General features: G+C 37.4%; 1 protein-coding gene across 1 annotated transcript in view; it reads left to right on the top strand.

The window, feature by feature from the left end:
• Positions 1-10,553: 10,553 nt before the first annotated feature.
• Positions 10,554-21,756, top strand: part of KLHL20 (kelch like family member 20) — a 79,007-nt gene continuing 67,804 nt past the window's right edge. Inside the window, exons 1-2 of the mRNA XM_004269770.3 lie at positions 10,554-10,703; positions 11,625-11,688. Of these exons, the coding sequence (XP_004269818.1) occupies positions 11,666-11,688 (23 nt within the window). The 5' untranslated portion in view covers positions 10,554-10,703; positions 11,625-11,665. The remainder of the gene's footprint in view (positions 10,704-11,624; positions 11,689-21,756) is intronic.

Raw genomic sequence — 21,756 nt, 5'->3', positions numbered from 1 at the left:
ACAAAGGTGTAATTTCTAATTGAAAGATTATAAGGTAACCTCAGCAGCCCCTGATAACTTGTTTGACTGTTATTACTGCCTCACACCCAATCCAGGTAAAATCTATTTCAGGGATATTTTCAACTAGAAATGCAGGTTTCCCAAGGGCGTAGTCTTACTAGGGGTGACAAAAATCCTTTGGTTGTTGCAAATGTCAGGTTTACTGTATTCATATTTCTAAATGGATGTTTTTAGACTTTGACATAAATAGAAAGGGTTGGTTTACGTTTAATGCTCCACTTTAAAAAGAAAAAGTTAGTAGAAGCACAAATCAGATTGCAGTGGGGTGGAGAATGAATCATAGCTTTATAAAAATAGGGGAGACTACTCTTATCCTGGCCAAGTATTTAAAAACTCAGTCATTGTTTAGCAGCAGTCCTTAACATTTTTATACCCTCCTCACTATAATTTCCTCACGCTGTAGAAGAAGCTAAGGGTCACTTTGAAGACATTTTTCACAACAGACAATTTATAGAAGAGAAATCTGAATATGGGCTACACATGAAAAGACGCCTTGACTGCACTAAGTAATCAGAGAAATGTACATCTAAACTATAGTGAATTACCATTTTATACACATCATATTGGCAAAACAAATTTAAAGTTGGGAAACACCAAGCCTAATGATAATATAGACCAACAAGAACCCTCAGACACTGCTAGTGGGAGAGGCAGCATAGCACTATGGCTGAAAGCATAGACTCTAGAGCCATTTTGCATGGTTTCAAGTCCTGGCTCTGCCTCTTTGGCTTAACTTGACTTTGGGCAAGTTAGTTAATGTCTTGGTGCCACCTGTATGATTGAAATGACAGTAATAATAGTCTCTACCTCAAGAGGACTAGTGTGAGTATTGATGAGTTAATCTAAGAAAAACAGTTAGAAAAATGTCTGGCATGCAGTGTATGCTATGTAAGTATTTGCCAGGAACAGCAGCAGCAGTAGTAGCAGTGGTAGTAGTACTTGCTGTTGTTGTCATATAACCACATTGCAGAGCAATTTGGCTAGTGTAAAGTTGAAGAAATGCATTGCATACAACCTAACAGTTTTATTCCTACTTCATATCCCAAAGAAACTCTTACAGGTGTACACAAGAGACATATACAAGAATTTACACTGTAGAGTTATAATAGGGAAAACTGGAAACAGCCAAAATATCCATCTGTAGGATAATAGTTTTTTTTTAATCTGTGATATATTCACACAATAGAATACTATACAGCAGTGAAAATAAATAAATTAGAGTAGTGGTTCTCAAACTTTAACATACATTGTAATCACCTGGAGGTCTTATTAAAACACAGATTACCAGCCCTCACCTCCAGAGTTTCTGATTCAGGAGGTCAGTGGTGGGGCTTAAGAATTTCCACTGCTGAGTGATGCTGATGCTGTTGGTCCAGCATCACATTTATAAACCGCTACAATGGAACCTTCATTGATCAATAGGGATAAATCTTAACATATAATGTTGAGGGATAAAAGCAAGTTGCAGGAGAATACATACACTTTGGTATCAATTATATAAATCTTAAAAACATATGCACACACATACACACTACATATAAATATGTAGTAAAAATAAATACAAAGAAAATGCATAGTAATGTTAAAGCAATAACTTTAACTTTGGAATGATGTTTACCTTGTGATGAAAGGAGGATAAAGAATCAAGAAGCTTATATAAGGGGCTTCAGTTATATTTGTGACATTTTATTTCTTAAACTAAGCAGTGGATATAACATGTTTATTATAATATGCTTTATACATTTTAATTTAAAGTGAATTTCTTACAGACAATATATAGTTGTCTTGCTTTTTCTTATCCAATCTGATCATCTCTACCTTTTAATTGGAGTGTTTAGTCAATTTATATTTACTGTGAAATTACTGATATGGTAGGCTTTTAAGTTCACCATCTTGCTATTTGTTTTGTAATTGTGCCATTCACTCTTCATTCCCTTTTTCCTTTTTTTAACCTTCTTTTAGATAAATTTGATATATTTTATTATTCCATTTTGTCTCCTTTGTGGGCTTATTAGCTGTAGCTCTTTGTTTTGTTGGAGTATTTTGTGGATGCTTTAGGGTTTATAGTATACATCTTTAACTACTAAAGTCTACTGTGAAATAAATTATAAGCTTTCATGTATGTAAATATATAAGAGCCTTACAACGATATACTTCCATTTCCCCCCTCCTCGCCTTTATGTTATGGTTGTCATTCATTTCACTTCTACATATATCATAAACCAAACTATACATTATTATTATTTTTGCTATAAACAGTCATTAATCTTTTAAAGAGATTAAATATAAGAAAATATTCTTTCACATTTACCCACATATTTACCATTTCTGGTAGTTTTTGTTCCTTTATGTAGGTCCAGATTTCTACTGCATATCATTTTCCTTCTGCATGAAAGATTTCCTTTAACATTTCTTGTACTGCAAATCTGCTAGTGATGAGTTCTTTCAGCTTTTTTATGTGTCAAAAAAAAATCTTGATTTTGCCTTTGTTTCTTGAAAGACATTTTTGCTGGGTACAGAATTCTAAGTTGACAGGTTTTTTCTTTCAATGCTTTAAAAATACTGCACCAGTCTTCTGATTTGCACTGTTTTCTATTAAAATGTCTATTGTCATTCTTTTTTGTTCCTTTGCATATAATGTGTCTTTTTTCCACTTTAAGATTTCCTCTTTATTGCTGGTTTTAATTGATTTGATTAAGGTATTCATTGATGTAGTTTGCTTCACATGTCTTGTGCTTCCTGCATCTGTGGAATTATAGTTTTCATGAAATTTTGAAACTTCTCAACCAATATCTCTTAAAATATTTTTTATGCTATCCCACCCCTGTCTCTTCTTCAGGAACTCCAATTACACATATATTAGGCCACTTGAAGTTGTTCCCCAGCTCAATGATGCTTTGTTCATTTTGTTCAGTCTCTTTCTCTGTTACATTTTTGATAGTTTCTATTGCTATGTCTTCAAGTTTACTAATCTTTGCTCCTGCATTGTCTAATTTGTTTTTAATCTGATCCAGTGAATCTTTCATCTCACACATTTTTGCTTCCATATCTAGAAGCTGGAGTCTTTCTCTAATATCTTCTGTGTATCTTCTTAATATGTTCAATCTTTCCTCTACCTCCTTGAAAGTATGGAATATAGTTTTAATAACTCTTTTATTATCTTTGTCTACTAATTTTATCACTTGTGCCATTTCTGTGTCTGTTTCCACTGACTAACTTTTCTCTTCATTATGAGTCATATTTTCCTGCTTCTTTGAATGCCTTGTAATTTTTTATTTGATACCAAATATTGTGAATTTTACTTTGTTCAGTGTTGCTTATTTTGGTATTTTTATAAATATTCCTAAACTCTGTTCTGGAATGCAGTTAAACTATTTGAAAACAATTTGTTCTCTCAAGACTTATGCTCAAGTTTTGTTACAAAATATCAGAGCAATCTTTAATCTAGGGATAATTTTGTCCCACTACTGAGGCTACACTCTTCTAAGAATTTTACCCTATGTCCTGTGAATTATGGAATTTTTCACTCTGACTGGTGAGAATAATCCCACCCCTATGTACATTCCACAGATTGTTCCTTCTAATCCTAGTGTTTTCCCAGGCCTCAGGTAGTGTCTTCACTTGTACATATTGATCGGTACTCAGATTAAGATTCAAGAGGGGGAACATCCCTGGCAGCCCAGTGGTTAAGACTGCACCTTCCAATGCAGGGGGTGTGGGTTCAATCCCTGGTCAGGAGCTAAGATCCCACATGCCTCGTGGCTAAAAAAATCAAAACATAAAACAGAAGCAATATTGTAACAAATTCAATAAAGACTTTAAAATGGTCCGCATCAAAAAAATCTTAAAAAAAAAAAGATTCAAGGGGGTCCCACCTTAAAACTTACATAATGTTATATGTCAATTACATCTCAATAAAGTTGGGAAAACAAAGATTCAAGATAAATACTCTGAAGCTGTCTGGAACTCTCCATGTAGCTCTTTCCTCTTTGGTACTCTGCCCTGAAAGCTTGGGTTGCCTTAGTCTGCCCAGACTCCTAAATTTGTCTCATCAATTGAAGGAGATTGTCAGGCTCTGCCTGGATTCTCCTTTCCTGATCTGTGGCCAAATCTCCAAGAAAGAATCTGGAACAATCATAAGCTTCGCTTTGCTTGTGTCCACTCTCAGTGTTCATATTCTGTGCTGCCTGAAACTATTATTTCATGTATTTTCTCCAGTTTTTAGTTGTTCTTAGTGGGAGGGGAAATTCAGTCCCTGTTACTCCATCTTTCTTTTTTTTAAGAAACATTTTTATATCTTAATTATTTCATAGTCATTTCATCCTCTTCTGTGAGTCACTGAGCTTTCCCTTAAATTTTTCATTTAAAAATCTAGGTAATTGGGGCTTCCCTGGTGGCGCAGTGGTTGAGAGTCCACCTGCCGATTCAGGGGACACGGGTTCGTGCCCCGGTTCGGGAAGATCCCACATGCCGCAGAGCGGCTGGGCCCGTGAGCCATGGCCGCTGAGCCTGCGCGTCCGGAGCCTGTGCTCCGCAACGGGAGAGGCCACAACAGTGAGAGGCCCGCGTATTGCAAAAAAAAAAAAAAAAAGAAACAAATCTAGGTAATTGCATTTGTTGAACATCTATGATGTTCCAGGTACTTCCTAAGTACTTCACATGTATCACGACATTTATTCTTCATAAGTCGAGACAGCACATCATCATTAACTTTCTTCTTGGACCAGGAAAAGACATGACCTTGACTAGGTATTATTTGGGGCATGTATATTCTGGTGTTTAAAATATATATTTTTTGATAGCATTGAAAGGGTTCCACCTGGCAGAAGTTTGAGCACACTCTAAACACTTATTAGGTGTATTTCCTAAGCAGATTCTTCAGTGATTATTGTGATTTTTTTCTTTATTGATGAAGTTTTTTCATAGTTTTTACAATGGTATGGTTTATTTTTCATGTATATATATGTGTGTGTCTGTATATACACACACACACACACATATTTAAATACATATAAATTTGTACAGATTCTCATGTGAATTCTCTATTCAACATGGAGATCTGAATTGTGCATGAGGCCTTTGCCTTAGGATTTGCATTTAAATGGGCTCTGTCAAACTGCAATGCATAGGAGAAAATTTCTCACACATCCTGTGTTGGTAGGGTTATGATTCCATACCTGCTTTACTCTGACTAACAGGATGGCCCACAGTGCACTATGAAAAACAAACAAACAGAATTAGCCCAGTTCTTTTAGGAATTCTCCTTCACTTTTATGTATAGAAAAGTCTGCATGGGTGGCTCCTCCTTGAGCCTTGAGGGAATCTGACATATCCAAGTAAGTAAATTCTCTAAATTTAATGTCTCAGATTACGATCAGCTACTCAGGATTATACAAATCCCTGGGGCTCTAACCCAGGGCTATAATCAGATGTATCATGATGTCATGAAAAACTCAGATTTGTAGCTGTCCTTGGCAAAGAATTTCTCACTCTTACTCTTTATCTGCAGTCTTGAGAAACTGGTATCTGACTAAAACTCATCTAAGGGGATTTACTATGTTTTTCCTCAGAAATATGCTCACAGCATGCTTAGAGTTCTACTTTTTTTAAATCTTCTATTTCTTCACATCTGGGAATAGCTCTAAAGTCTGCCTCCATTTTTATGGACCTTAGTTTCTGGCTACCTTATAAGCCATTAATAATTAGTTTAAATGGTACCCATTTGTAAGTGGTTAGTGTTGCTTAAATGTTAGATTGCTCCTCTACCACAAAATAAACCCATTTTGTGAAATAACTTTGTTTTTCCTTAGCTAATGACTTATTCATCATATGACTGGAGGGTTAGTAGGAGGCAGGGAACAGATTTGAAATTCTAAACTAAGTTGGTCACTTTCTCCTTAATGAAAGCAATGGGACTCTGGAGGCAATCACATCACATGCCTTCACTCTACTCAGTTCTCTCTGGTGACCTAAATGGGAAGGAAATCCAAAAAAGAGGGGATATATGTATACGTATAGCTGATTCATTTTGCTGTACAGTAGAAATTAACACAACATTGTAAAGAACTATACTCCATTAAAAATTTTTAAAAAAGAAAAAAAATAAATGCAGAGGGTTCACAGTATACTGAAGGCATACACAGCACTCAGATTTAGAACCTCTGAATTAGGTGCTGACTAGTCTTATAGATTTTGATAGGCTTTAATTTAATCATGAGTCTAAATTTTATCCTGTGGATAACTGAGAGTCTATATTATATTTTAAGCAAGGATGGAATATGATTATAGTTTTCAAAGAGCATGATTAAAGCAAGTCATTTAAAGGAGGTTCAAACATTAACATATTTGCCATTTAAACAGTAACAATCTGCCTACAATTCATATATATATATATATATATATATATTTTAAAGACAAAAGCAATACCATTTCATTTAAAGTTTTCTCTCCTTAATTTCTAAAAGTTATTTTTGTGGGGTTTTTTAAATTGAGGTATAATTGACATATAACATTATATTCATTTCAGGTCTACAGAATAACTATTTGATATTTGCATTTATTACAAAATGATCGCCATAGTAAGTCTAATTAACATTTATCACTATACATAGTTACAAAATATTTTTTCTTGAGATGTGAACTTTTAAGATCTACTCTCTTAGCAACTTTCAAATCTGCAATACAGCATTATAAACTACAGTCACCATGTTGTACATTACATCCCCATGACATATTTATTTTATAACGGAAGCTTGTCACCCATTTCACACACCTCCTGCCTTCGCAACCATCAGTCTGTTCCCGTATCTATGAGCTTGTTTTTTGTTTGCTTGTATAAATGAAATCATATGGTATTTTTCTCTGTCTGACTTATTTCACTTAGCATAATACCCTCAAGGTCCATCCATGTTGTCACGAATGGATAAAATTTCATTATTTTTTATGGCTGAATAATATTCTATTATATATATAACATTTTCTTTATCCATTCATCCATTGATGGACACTTAGGTTGTTTCCATATTTTGGCTATTGTAAATAATGGTCCAATTAACTTGGGGGTATATATATCTTTTCGAGTTAGTGTTTTCATTTTCTTCAGATAAATACTCAGAAGTAGAATTTCTGGATCATATGGTAGTTCTATTTTTAATTTTTTTAGGAACCTCCATACTGTTTTCCATAGTGGTTGCACTAGTTTACATTCCCCCCAACAGTACACAAAATTCCCTTTTCTCCACATCTTCACCAACACTTATTTCTTGTCTTTTTGAGAATAGCCATTCTAAAAGATGTGAGATGATATCTCATTATGGTCTTGATTTGCATTTCCCTGATGATTAGTGATGCTGAGCAACTTTTCATGTGCCCATTGGCCATCTGTATGTCTTCTTTGGAAAAATGTGTATCCAGGTCATCTGCCCATTTTTAAATTAGATTGATTTTTGTTTGTTTTTTGCCAGTAAGTTGTATGAGTTCTTTATATATTTTGGATATTAACCCCTTATCAGATATATGTGTTGCAAATATTTTCTCCCATTTAGTAGGTTGCCTTTTCATTTTGTGCAGAAGAGTTTCCTACAATTCATATGACAAATTTTTTAATTATAAGATGAGTGGGAGTGACATTAGATTGATTTTATTTAACTCTATACTTTATCACTTACTAGTTTAATGCTAACTAGCTGCAGAATCTTAAGTCAGTCATTTAACACATATGTACCTCAACGTCCTCATCTATAGAGTGGGGATAATCTCTTTCTCCTAGTGTTTTGTTTTTAAGGCTATTTTTGTAGAATTTGTGGTGATTATTATCTAATAGTTCCTATAGTACTATGAATATTGTAAAATTGTTTTCCATTTTGCAGAGGAGTTTACATAAGCAGAATTTGGTTGCTTACACAAGATATCCAAGTTCATGGATTTTAAATCATAGATTTAAATTAAATCTACATAAAACCAACCACATACCCCTCCTGATATCCTAAAACTCCCTAGGATTTCCTATCCCCAACTCAAAACTCACTGCTTTCTGGCTTAGTCTTATTATTTTGCACCTGAAGTCAACCTTAAATTCCCAGATGAGAAAGTAAAAGCTGAGAGCTATCTTAGTGCCTACATTTGGTTCCTTTATAAGTCATTAACACACTCTGGGACTAATGATTAGCTATGGACAGCAGTTATTTTAGATTATAGCCATTAATTAATTGTATGATTGAATTCTACCAAGGAAAAATTTCTTTTTTAAAGTCCCCAATTTAATCAAATAAAATCTGCCTTTATTTTCCATCAGCCATAGCAAGAACAGTTCTGGAAATATTGATCTGTATTCTTTCTCACATGTGACTGTCCCTATAGTTAATATGGAACTTCCACATTTTCCTCCTCTAATTTTCAAGGTTTTGAATTTAAGATCAACTGTTAAACCTAAACTGAGCTGAAATATCTCCAAATACCTTCCATAGAATTTAAAATAAAATCTGAACTTCTTACAATATCCTACAAGACAATATATGATCTTGTTCTCGCCTATCTTTCTTACCTCATATCTAATATTATTTCTAGTCACAGTGGCTTTTTTTAAGTTCCTTGAACAGGATGAGCTTATTTATGTCTCAGGTCATTTCCCTTTGCTATTCACTCTGCTTGAAACACTCTTCTCCCAGCTTTCCACCTGGATTGCTTCTCCCTCACCTTTCAGATCTCAACCCACCTTTTCAGAGAGCACTTACCTGATCATGCTAGTTAAAGCAGCCTCTCCTTTCCCTAAATAGTCACTCTCCATAACATCACCTGTTTAGCTCCTTCCTAGATAGCATTTGCCACTGACTGAAATTATTTTACTTATTTGTTTACTTGTTTATTTTGTCTATATCCTTTTACACAAACTCGTATGCTTTTGGCTGCAATTAATAGAAACCCCCAACTCGCTTATTGGAAATTTATTATCTCACATAACTACAAGTCCAGCAATAGGGAAGTGTCCGGGCAAGGGAGAATGAGTAGTTTAAAAACTACATTCAAGAACCCCAATTCTTTCAGTCTCTCTGTTCTACCATCCTTATTGTCTAGCTTCATTCTCCTCTGCCTTCCCTCATAGTTGCAAAACAGTTGTGGTCTTCCAGGTGTCTCATCCAGGCACAACAATGGCCAAAGGGAAAAGATGCTATTTCTTCCTGCATCTCTTCTAAAAATGCTAGGAAATCCTACCCCACAGTCCCCATTAGATTTCCTCTGATTTCTCATTAGTCGGTATTGGTTATTTGCATGGAGATGGTTTAGACCAATTACTCATAATGAAAAAGTTGTTCGAAAGTCAACCATCATAACCACATAAATGATCACTAGAGCTTCAGGATGGTGTCTATCTTGTTCACGACTGTATTTCCAAAGCCTAGCATGGTACTTGGCATGCAATAACTGCTCAGTTGAGTCCATTTAAAGAAAGAGGAGAGAAAACTGACATTTGTTGAGTGCCTACTAAGTGCCAGACACACATGATCTTCATTATAATTGACTTCTCTCAACAATTGTATAAAAAGAGTATTATTTCCCTTTTATACAAAAGAAACTAATGCCTAAGAGATTAAGAAATTTGACCAAGGTCACAAATCTGGTGAATCACAGGACTAGGATTTGAAACTATCGGTGTCTGGATCTAAAGACCATGCATTTCCTACTACAAGCTAATTAACAAAATGCATTCTTTCCCTTTCAGACACAACTGCAAAAATCTGTGTAGATTCCATGTGAAGAACAGCTAAAGAAAATCTGGTTACGTTCATGCTCAGCCTATAATAGTTATCAGGAAACCAGCAACAGTCTTTCACTGATATTACTGAAATTGTATCCCCCACCCTATCACTTGTTTGTTTTCTAAACATATAGTGAAAATTAGGTGGCTGTGTGCTATGGGAAAATCAGTCAAAGGACAAACTGACAAAGTCTTTTTTTTTTCCCTCAGTAATACTAAAGTGAGTTCAGAGAAGTGTTTGGTGAAGTGTCTCTTGTAGAATACTAAGTGAAAGGGAAGCTGACATAGCCTTAAAATCCTGAGTAAAACCCTGGTGTCTTGAAAGCTAAACTGGGAAATCTGGAGCCTAATAGATATATGGGGCCTAATAGATATATATCGACTGCATGTACGCATGTGTTAATCATTCAATCCACAATAAGGGAAAAGATTGCGCCAACAGGAAACGCACCAGCTACAAATAAATCAAAATTCCTGGCTTTCCGTGACTCCTCCCATCTTTCTATTGGCTTCTGATGGGGAGAAGAAAGAAGCCTTCAGTATTTAAATATTGCCAGTTCAGCGGTGAACTAGCACAGTGGTCACCGTGGGGATACAAGGAACTGGTAACGAGGACTGGCAGTCTTTGAAGGGACCTAAGCCCCCAACAAAGGGCGCATCTACTTCCTTATCTGCGCCGGAACCTCTTGGCAGAGTACGTGGGTTCCAGAGGGAACGATTTAGAAACAGGACTACTTCCTGCTGCTGAAGTGGGGCGGGGGGTGTGGGGGAAATAAGCTCGAGGAGCGGCATCCTCCTTGCGCTACCCGAGGCAGAGAAGAGGCCAGAGAGGAGGCGGCGGGCGGAGGAGGCAGAGAAGCCTACTGCAGAGAAGAAAGTGTCGGAGCCGGTAGGTTAGCAGCCTTAGAGCAGGGGACAGTGGACAGCACCCAGGACTCGCTTTGCAAATCTGTGGTCCCAAGTTGCCGAGCTGCCCATTGGGTAGGGGCCGTGCGTCTCCCGCCGCCTGTCAGTCGGCACCAGGAAGGGACTGTTGGGGGACTGGGGCTGGGCCTTGCGGGGCACCAGACTGCGCTCGAGCTGGCTGACAGCCCTACCCCGGAGCCAGGGGAGACGCTGGGCCGTTCTGCCTGAGGGCGTGGGGTTCCGCACCCTGGACAACTTCCCTAGACAGGGGTTGGAATTTGTGGGGAAGGAAGTGGATATCGTGAGTCCCACTTAACCCTCGGGACCTAGCGAAATCTTGCCAAGTGGGTGGTGGACATTGTTTCGGGAATTGAGGGAAGGGCTTGTAAAGAGAATGTTAGTCTGGAGCCATAGTTTCTCTACCCTGTTCTATCTGCCCGGGCTATCGAAAGTGGAGTTGTTTGTACTTAAAGGCAAGTGACGACTACTACTCCTGTCCCTTCGGGACAACTTAACAGCTTTCAGATCCGTTGTTAAACCAGCGTGTTCCCTATCCGATCTATCATGTTAGTACTGCTATGGGTATCTGGTGAATACTCTGTAGATATACTTGATAGGTCAAAGTTAAATGTCTCCAAAGCACTTTTTGAAGAGAGACAAGACTAACCTAGCAGTCGGGACTATTTAGCGCACTTACCCTCACATTCACATAGAATCTTTTTAGCATTCAGAGTAAAGATGGTCATCTTAAAGGTACTAGGTAAGGGTTATGATTGTGCATCTGCAAAAGGCCTGTCGTATAATAGGATATAAAGTTCTTTATCACTGAACGAAATTATTGTATAGAGATTGTTATCGGAAAGATCAGAAATAGTTTTTAAGTACTGCTTTTCTATTGTCTTAGGTTCGGCTTTAGAGTGTGGTGGAGGGTACTTTTCATGTTGCATGGAAGGAAAGCCAATGCGCAGGTAGGCATTTAGGAAGAAAACCTTCGGTTTCACTAAATGCAATTCACATAATAATCCAGGGCTTCATTTAAAAAAATTTTTAAACGTTTTCAAATCTTACCAAATTCTGCTTGTAACTAATGATTCTTGTTCTAAAATAAATCAAAAGTAGTATCAGGAATTAATAGCTTTTTAAATAGAGTAAGATATAAAACTTAAATTGCTAAAGAGTGCTGTGAGTTTTATGTAGTTAACACTTCAGTTTTCCTTTTTGCATGGTAATTTTTTGTGGTAATCACTAAGTGTACTGTGATACTGTATGGGTTTATTATAGTCTTCAACCATAGAATGTAGAGGGTTCTGTTGCCACATAAGACTAATGATTGCTTATAATACGCTGTACTGAATGTCTAATTATGGTTTTGGTTATTTCATTGATGTTCATTAATACATTTGTTCTATTAATTAAAATAGCTGCATTGCAGGGAAGTTTGGTCGAGGACTAAAAAAGATATTGGACATAACTTAGTCCATAGAAAAATAGAACAGTGTGTGGGAAAACATAGACAATTCTCCTAACCCTAGAATTTAGAAATTTGGTAATGCTTTTTCTCAATCTGTTCCAACAAATAGGACTCAAATCCTTATTGAAAATCAGCCCACTTCTATTTCTTCATTGGTAAAACTCATTTTACGTTTATTGAACTGTATTTAATCATTTTTGTTTAACATCAAAGATAAATAGCTCTGGTAGACCCTTTTAAGAGAAGAAGCATTTTGTGATGGGGGTATGACTTAGAACCAGGAGGAAGAACCAGAATATAAATGTTTTTTCCAAATCAGTTATTGATTTTTTTGATTGCCCTTGACCTGTTCACCTTCTTTGTGCCCCAGTTTACTTCTGTAATGTATCTGACCAGGATATTGGGAATTAATGAATGCTTGCAAGTGCTTTGAGATCGCCAGATGAAAAGATGTTATGGATATAACAAATACCATTATCTTATTTGTGTCTGACTCTAAAGTAGGAATAATATTTGACTGAAAGTACATGAAGAAATTAACAACACATATATTAAATGCTTCATCACTTCAACTTCTAACATGATTGCAAGAACCACTGATTGCTTCTCATCCTCAGCTGCCATAAATGTCCTATCTTATGTAATTGTTTAATATGAGCTTATTATTTTTCAAAAAGAGAAGGCACAGCATGAGAATGTTTTTGGTTTATCAGTAATTTCTGTATAAAATATTTGCTTAATCACTCATACCTACCCTTTTTTTTCTTGCTTTTTTTATATAATATTGCCAGTTGTTTAAACACATTGGAGAATTCTGATGCCATTAATTGTTAAGTTACAGTTCTTTTTTCATCACCATCACTTGGCCAGAGCCTGGCCTACCACTGCTCTCTGGTTTTACTTTTATCTACTACCTATGTTAAGTCTTGGTCACAGCCTTTCCTTATTGGGCTGTCATTCTTGCTGCTGCAACCCAGAAAGCAGTCTCTGGAAAGTAATGTTGGGTTTATAACTACCAGCTATCGGAGAAGCTTTGAATGAGAAATAACTGTTTATATTGAGATTATTTGAATACATGTTTGTTCTCACTACTAGAGTGTGAGCTCTTTGAGTGTCATATGTCTTCTGTATCTTTGTATCCCTGGCACCTAATGATCACTGAATAATCGTTTGAATGACTGAACAGCTGAACCATATCTACAGACTTTTCCCATGAGGGGGGAAAAACTATGAACAAGAAAAGATTGAAAATTGCTGTTAGGGTATTCCAATGCTTAATCATAAAGCTTTATGAAACTGATTGGCATTTTATTAGTAAAGCTTCATTGCATTCATTTATTTAACTACCTATTATGGGTAAATGCTACAAAATTTAAAAGCTAAGATATTCAATGAAAAGTAAGTCTCCCAATGCTGACCCTAGCTCCCAATTTTCCTCTCCAGAGGAACCACTTGAAAGCAGTTTCTTATGCATTTTTCAGTATTGTAATGCATATACAAGCATATATAGAATATCTCCCCTTTTTAAAAAACACTAATGTTTACACATCATGCGCAGTCTTCTGTATCTTTCTTTTTTCACTTCACACATTATCTTGTAGATATGACAAATACATAGACCCACCTTATTCTTTTTAATAGTTACATAGTATTTTATTATCTGTAAGTACCATAGTTAACCAGTCCCTTTGAGAGACGTTTATTTCAAACGGTTTGCTGTTACAACCAATTCTGCAGTGAATATCCTTGTATGTGGTTTTTGCCCAGTTGTGTAAGTATAGGATAAATTCTTAGATGTAAAATTGCCCAAAGAGTATGTGCATTTCAAGATTTTGGTTAATATTAACATATTCCTCTCCTTAGAGATTACCAGTCTGAAGTCTCACCAACAGTGTGCCCGTCTCCCAAGATACTATTTTTTAATCATTGATTTAATTTAGAGATACTAAAACATTTTGCAATATAATTCTTTCATCTTTTCTTAAATATACAAATAGGAAACTGAGCCTGATTTTATTAGGAATTGGTTTATTCAGTCATCAAACATTTATATAGTACTTGTTCTATGCCGGTATACTGTACGTATACAGATGAAGTGATGGAAAGACATGTAAACAGGTACCATAATACGACATGAACAGGACTTTATTTTTTTTGGCTGAGTTGGGTCTTTGTTGCTGCACATGGGCTTTCTCTAGTTGCGGCAAGCGGGGGCTACTCTTCATTGTGGTGCGTGGGCTTCTCATTGCGGTGGCTTCTCTTGTTGCGGAGCACAGGCTGTAGGCGAGTGGGCTTCAGTAGTTGTGGTGCACGGGCTCAGTAGTTGTGGCTTGCAGGCTGTAGAGCACAGGCTCACTAGTGTGGCACACGGGCTTAGTTGCTCCGCAGCATGTGGGATCTTCCCAGACCAGGAGATTGAAACCGTGTCCTCTACATTGGCAGGCGGGTTCTTAACCACTGCGCCACCAGGGAAGTCCCATGAACAGCATTTTAGTAGAGATGTAAACCTGTGCTCTGTGGAGATGAGGAAAGCTCATCTTCACAGAGGTGGTGATATTTGAGCTGGATCTTTTAGAAAGGATAAGAATTTGCTTTAAAGAATGTGCTTTAAAGGATAAGAATTAAAGAAGGGAGATAATAAAGACACCATAAACAGAAGGAACAGCTGTGCCAAAAACAAAAACGAAAACACAAAAAGACACCAAGACCTGGAAGTGTATAACATGTATGGAATGGTAAGTATATCTGGAGTGTAGAGTATATGAGGGAGGAAGAAGGGGAAACAAGGGGGAAAAATCATGGAAAATGAGGCTATAACCATGGGAAAGAGTTCAACTTTACCCTTTAGGTATTTAAGAGCCAATGGATGTTGTTATACAAATCAGATTTGGTTTTGGGGCTGATATTTAAGAAGATAGGATGTAGACCAGAAAGAGGGAAAAAATAATGGCAAAAAATACTAATTTAAAGGAGTTGTAGTAGTTTAGATGAAAGCGGATGAGGCCCTGAAGTAGATCAATGGCAGTGGGGATTGAGAGAAGAGGATGGAATTAAGAGTTTAATAGTAAAATCAAAAGGATTTGGTGAATATAGAGTGAGGAAAAGGTAACGATATAAATGACTCCAAAGATCTTAGCTTGGGAAACTAGGTGCTGCCATAATGAGATCAAAAATACAGGAAGAGGGGCTTCCCTGGTGGTGCAGTGATTGAGGGTCCGCCTGCCGATGCAGGGGACGCGGGTTCATGCCCCAGTCATGGAGGATCCCACATGCTGCGGAGCAGCTGGGCCCGTAGGCCATGGCCGCTGAGCCTGCGCTTCCGGAGCCTGTGTTCCGCAATGGGAGAGGCCACAACAGTGAGAGGCCCACGTACCGCAAAAAAAAAAACAAAAAGAAAACAGGGAGAGGAACAGGTTTTACTAAGCCAAGAATAGATTCTCTATTGTATTCTTTAAGATTATTATGTCTAGGAAACAGCCAGGTAGAGATAGCCATCATGTAATTGGACTATGGATCTGGGGCAGAAGAATGGTTTGGGCTGGAGAGAAAAAAAAAATTGTGAGTCATCAGTATGCAGAAGATTCTTGAAGTTGTAGGTGTGAATGAGGGTAGAACAGAAAAGGAAGATGCCAAAAGCAAAATCCTAGGGAGTATCAGGGGTGTTTAAGGTGGGGCCTAAGATGAAAACCCACTGAAGATTCATAAATGGGTAAGAAGCTTTAGGTTCTTTGGGTTTTGTTTTATTTAATTGTATCTAGAGATTTTATTGATAACGTTCACTCATGGTGAAGATCACAGATGAGCTCCTTGAGTTCAACGTCAAAAGACAAATCCCATTCAGATCTCTTGTCTTTAGAATTTCCAGTTTATTCTACTTAGTCTAAAATGTATGCTTTAAAATAGTAGTATAAGGAGACTTCCCTAGTGGCGCAGTGGTTAAGAATCCACGTGCCAATGCAGGGGACACGGGTTCGATTCCTGGTCTGGGAAGATCTCACATGCCGCGGAGCAGCTAAGCCTGTGTGCCACAACTACTGAGCCCACATGCTGCAACTACTGAAGCCTGTGTGCCTAGAGCCCGTGCTTCGCAACAAGAGAAGCCACCGCAATGGGAAGCCCACACACCACAACTAGAGAAAGCCCATGCGCAGCAATGAAGACCCAACTCAGCCAAAATATAAATTAATTAATTTTAAAAAATAATAATATAAGATACACCTGCTTGATTTGGCTCTTTCTTGGTGTGCCATGCCAAGTTGGCTTACTCAACACCTCTCCTTTCTTTCCTCCTTCTACTACATAGACACAAGAAAAAAATATTATACTTGATATGTTTAATATTCTTTGCATTTGGGGTTGGCTGTGTAACACAGTGCTGCCAATGAAATGTCAGTGGAAGTTGCTGAGAGGTATCCTAGGAAGACTTGCTTTCCTGACATAAAGGGAGACCAGCTTGTTTGCATGGCCAGTTGCCCTTTCTCCATCTTACCTTAATTGCTGGGCCAAGGCACCCAATGCTGACCCTCATTTCGTCCAATAAACAGTGATGCCTTAAGGCTGAAGAATTCATGACCTCCTTTCAGATTAAGGAATTAACTGCCTGGCTTTCTGGTGTGGTAGGGAATGTACTGCCTAGTGGATGCTCTTCTAATAAGCCTCACTGGCACTTTGAGATGTTATTTCTGTTTTAAGGATTTGTATGCTCAAATCTCTAGCTCTCCCTATTCGTGTGTGCTTAGGACTTTAAATGAGGGTCAACTCAGCTGAATCTTTTAAGAGCAGGCTGTTAATTTCCAAATTAAAACAAATGTTTGAAGTATAAAGGGAGAGATGCTCATTTGGTAGATAAGGAGCACAATTCCAAGCTAAGGAAAGATTCTGCAGGTCTTTGGACTAAGAGATAAAACTTGATTATAAATGCTTTAGAAGGCTATGTTTTTCTAAACTTTTTATTGTGTTTGATTTCAAATTATCATAGCCACTTATAGAACATGATTCTTTCCTCAATTAAGACTATTACTTTTGAAGTAGATCTGAGGAACGAGTGCCATGATAGCTGTGAAATTTAAGTTGACTCAAATATTTGGGGTATGTGGAAATGCTGTTATTAAATGTACTTAGGGAGGTACTAAAGTTGTAGCATTCCTTTAGCAAACATGAAGAATATTTAAGATATTTTATTTGTTCTTTGGTTTATGTTTCCTACATGCACATGACTTGATTCTTCTATCTTTGGAGATATCAGTATTCATGGGAATGACCCATGCATTTATCTAGCCTGCATTTCCTTGACCTCCTAAATTCTTGGGACTTTTACCTTCACTCACTTCAAAAATTCATTCCTACTATCACTCAGAAAATCTCTCTCTGAAATCGTTTTAAGTCCTGATACCTTGTTTTCTGACCATAAGCTCTTGAATGCCCATTCCAGCTGTTCTTTGACCTAATCATAATCAACACACTTTTGTCTCTTGTGTTTTTACAGTTTACTCCTGCAACCACTTTAACCGTTTTCTAGCCACCACTCACTGAACTCCCGAGTTTATCCGTGGCATTTACCCATTCTAGATTAAGGCAGGCATTTATATTCTGTAATTTGGGCTGTTGATTACTGCTGGATAAAACCAGCCACAGGGAATTCATGCTACTGTATTCAGAGTCTTTAATATCATTTGGGCCAACAGTGTCATCCAACAGTATTTCTATGAGTCCCTAATCAATGCTTACTCATTCCCCACAGTAGCTATTTCACATCCTTACCCATTCTTCTCATAATCCTCTTAACACTCCTTTCAGTGGCAGCAAGTGACCTGCTCCCCCAAATCCCAGCTTCACAGAAAAAAGAGGCCATCAGGTATGAACTTCCTCAAGCTCCTGACACCTCCTTACCCAAAAATAGATGTGTCTGCTTCCACACTATGTTTCCTCCCACGCCCTTACTCTGACCTCTTATGGTGAGGCCCTCTCCCTTTTGTCTAAGATCCATTCTTCTGTATTTTGTTTCTAAATACCCCCACTTTTCAAGAATTTTGCTCCATCATTTATTCTCTCCCTCTTTACATATATTTTAAAACTTCTCCCTCCTTCTGGTTCTTTGCATCAATATATAATCATTTTCCAGTTATTACTCTCTTTAAACAGACATAGGTTTATGTCTCTTTTCACAGCCAAGCTTCTTTCTAGAAATACTGCATACTCTCTCTCTCTTCACCTTCATTGACCACTGCCATTGAATACCTCAGGATTTTACTGAAAGTTTAGGGATAATGAAGGAGACCATAAAGGTTTGGCCATTCATTATTTTCTCACTGGCTGTTTCTCTCCTTAAATCACAACCTGCCACCACCAGTTTTAATCAGTCTCTGTTTCTTTTCCTTTCTAATTCTCTTTCTTGCCCTAAAACTTTCTCCCTTTGAAATTACTGTTACTTTATTATACTGAGTAGTTTAGTTCTCTTTGTTACGATCTTGCTGCCTCTAGAACAGAGGTTAAAAAACAAAATCCTCGTATATCTTATAGGTGGTTCATATAAGTGCATGGCATAGTTTCACATAAGAGAGAGTGGTGGGGTCTGTGGTGAACTAAGATTCCAAGCCCTCCTAATGATATTCAAATTCTATTTAAATTTCAAAACAAACCAAAAAATACTGCAGACGAAGTACATCTAATGGTCTTTATCATCCCAAGGGGCCCTCACCTTGCGTTTTATAATTAAAAGGCCCAAATAGATGTTTTCTTAAAAGCACCATCTGTCTCTGAAATAAACATTGCCCTTTCCCACAGAATGTGAAAGAATAATTGAAAAAATTTTAATAGCAGCTTTTTCCTTCCAATTATATGTACAAATTCAAATGTAGTAATTAGTTTTTTGTTTTTTGGTGTTTTTTTGGCAATGTTGGGTCTTCGTTGTGGCACGCCGGCTCCTCTCTAGTTGTGGCATGCAGGTTTTCTCTCTACTTGTGGTGTGCGTGCTCCAGGGCATGTGGGCTCTGTAGGTTGCAGCCCCCAGCCTCTCTTGTTGAGGCGTGAGAGCTCAGTAGTTGTGGCGCGCGGGCTTAGTTGCGCTGCGGCATGTGGAATCTTTTTCCCCGACCAGGGATCGAACCTGGGTCCCCTGCATTGGAAGGCAGATTCTTTACCACTGGACCAACTGTAGGGAAGTCCCTACCGTTTCTTAAAATGATTTCATACATAATGTCTGATTTTTTTAGATTTATTGACATTTTGGTAAATGTGAATCCTTCTTGTTTTATTTCATTTTGTATGCTTGACAAGACTTCGCTCTTACTTTTTTTCTTTCCTTTATAGCTACATTTTGAATCATTACTTTCTCCATGTTGTTATTTCCTTTCAACTTAGGTCAACATAGTCTCTTTGTAAAAACCAACAGTTTCCGCTAATAAAGAAATTTTATTTATTAGTCAAATTTATTAGCCAGTTATTAGTCAAACTTTAATTTGTGTTAAAATAACCTGCTTGCTAAATGCAGACTCTGTAACTACACCCCCAGAGATATTGATTCTCTAGCCCCCCTTAAGAAGCTGCGCTTTTACCAAGCACCCCTGCATAGCTGGTGTTAGAGAAACAGTATTTTAAAACTTAATGTAACAGCCTAACAGGAATTGGGCAATCAGCCATGAAGAAAGAGTATCTAGTCTTCTAACAACATTTTTACTTCATTTGAAAGAAAAGGCACAAATTCAAACCATAATTCTAAATCTATCAGTACCATATTTAGAAAATCTGATAATAATGGAGCAAGAACCTCTATATACAGGAATAGTTGGCCAGTCAAAGCAAGGGCAATTTTTTCTGTATTAATGTTGTTTAGTAAATTTAGAACATGTGGCTAATTTTACTGTTTCACATTTTTGTGTGTGTGTGTGTGGTACGCGGGCCTCTCACTGTTGTGGCCTCTCCCGTTGCGGAGCACAGGCTCCAGACACGCAGGCTCAGCAGCCATGGCTCACGGGCCTAGCCACTCCGCGGCATGTGGGATCTTCCCGGACCGGGGCACGAACCCGCATCTCCTGCATCGGCAGGCAGACTCAACCACTGCGCCACCAGGGAAGCCCTGTTTCACATTTTAACTACTGTGTTTTTGGTATCAGAAAGTTTGGGGCTGAAAGTAACAAAGTTTCTTGACTCAAACTGGCTTAATCGATATGGACATCTTTTATTTACATAACGAGAAGGCCATAGGTAGTATGAGCTCCAGGGCTGGTCGATGCACAGCCTGATAGTATCTCCTTCGACCCAAGTTCTCTCTGCGTCTCCAGTGTAGCCTCTTCACTATCAGCTTCATCCTGACCTAAAATTGCAAGAGAATTTGGGATTCATCCTTAAAGCTGGGGACATGGTCAGCTTCCCCTGAAGTACATGGCTGGTAGAACGAAATAAGATTTTGTTAAGGTTTGAGAGAGTTGATGGTAAAATATGCCATTAATAGACTTTATCTTGAAGTTATGTTTTTCATAAGCACTTAATGAATACAAAATCTGCTAAACTGATTGGCAGATTTTACACCCTTGTTTTAGAAAGACTGATTCTTTCCTAGAATTGGCAGTCCTTCCCCCCCCCCTTTTCTTTAACATCTTTATTGGAGTATAATTGCTTTACAATGGTGTGTTAGTTTCTGCTTTATAACAAAGTGAATCAGCTATACATATACATATATCCCCATATCTCCTCCCTCTTGGTGCTGGGAAAACTGGACAGCTACATGTAAAAGAATGAAATTAGAACACTCCCTAACACCATACACAAAAATAAACTCCAAATGGATTAAAGACCTAAATGTAAGGCCAGACACTATAAAACTCTTAGAGGAAAACATAGGCAGAACACTCTATGACATAAATCACAGCAAGATCCTTGTTGACCCACCTCCTAGAGAAATGGAAATAAAAACAAAAATAAACAAATGGGACCTAATGAAACTTAAAAGCTTTTGCATAGCAAAGGAAAACGTAAACAAGATGAAAAGACAACCCTCAGAATGGGAGAAAATATTTGCAAATGAAGCAATTGGCAGTCCTTTTGTGGGAGAAGGCAAAAGCTCTATTTGGTCTCCTTAGTTTGTTAACTGTGGATAGAGTCCAGAATAATCCTTCCACTTAGCTCCTTCAGCCTTAAAACATATGTAAATTAATCTTGAAAATTAAGTTAATAAAAATGTTATTTGAGTTCAATTTCTTTATGTATATATTATATATATATATATATATATTTTTTTTTTTGGTAATGTCATTAGTTCACTATTGGGATAGAAAAGCAAATAATTTGAGACCCTCTGGTTTCTCCAGATGAATTTTCACTTGGACAATCAGGCTTGCTCCCCCAAGCCTTTAATTAAAAGCTTTCCTAATCAAAAAAAACAAAAACAAGAAAGCAAATGAACTTATTTACAAAATAGAAATTGACTCACAAACATAGAAAACAAACTTACAGTTACCAAAGCAGATAGTGGGGGGGGGCGGTATAAATTAGGAGTTTAAGATTAACATGTACACAGTATAAAATAGATGAACAATAAGGACATACTGTATAGCACAGGGACATATAT

Source organism: Orcinus orca, chromosome 1 (genome assembly GCF_937001465.1).
Source record: "Orcinus orca chromosome 1, mOrcOrc1.1, whole genome shotgun sequence".
Lineage (NCBI taxonomy): Eukaryota > Metazoa > Chordata > Mammalia > Artiodactyla > Delphinidae > Orcinus > Orcinus orca.
This window is presented reverse-complemented; position numbering and strand designations above follow the sequence as displayed.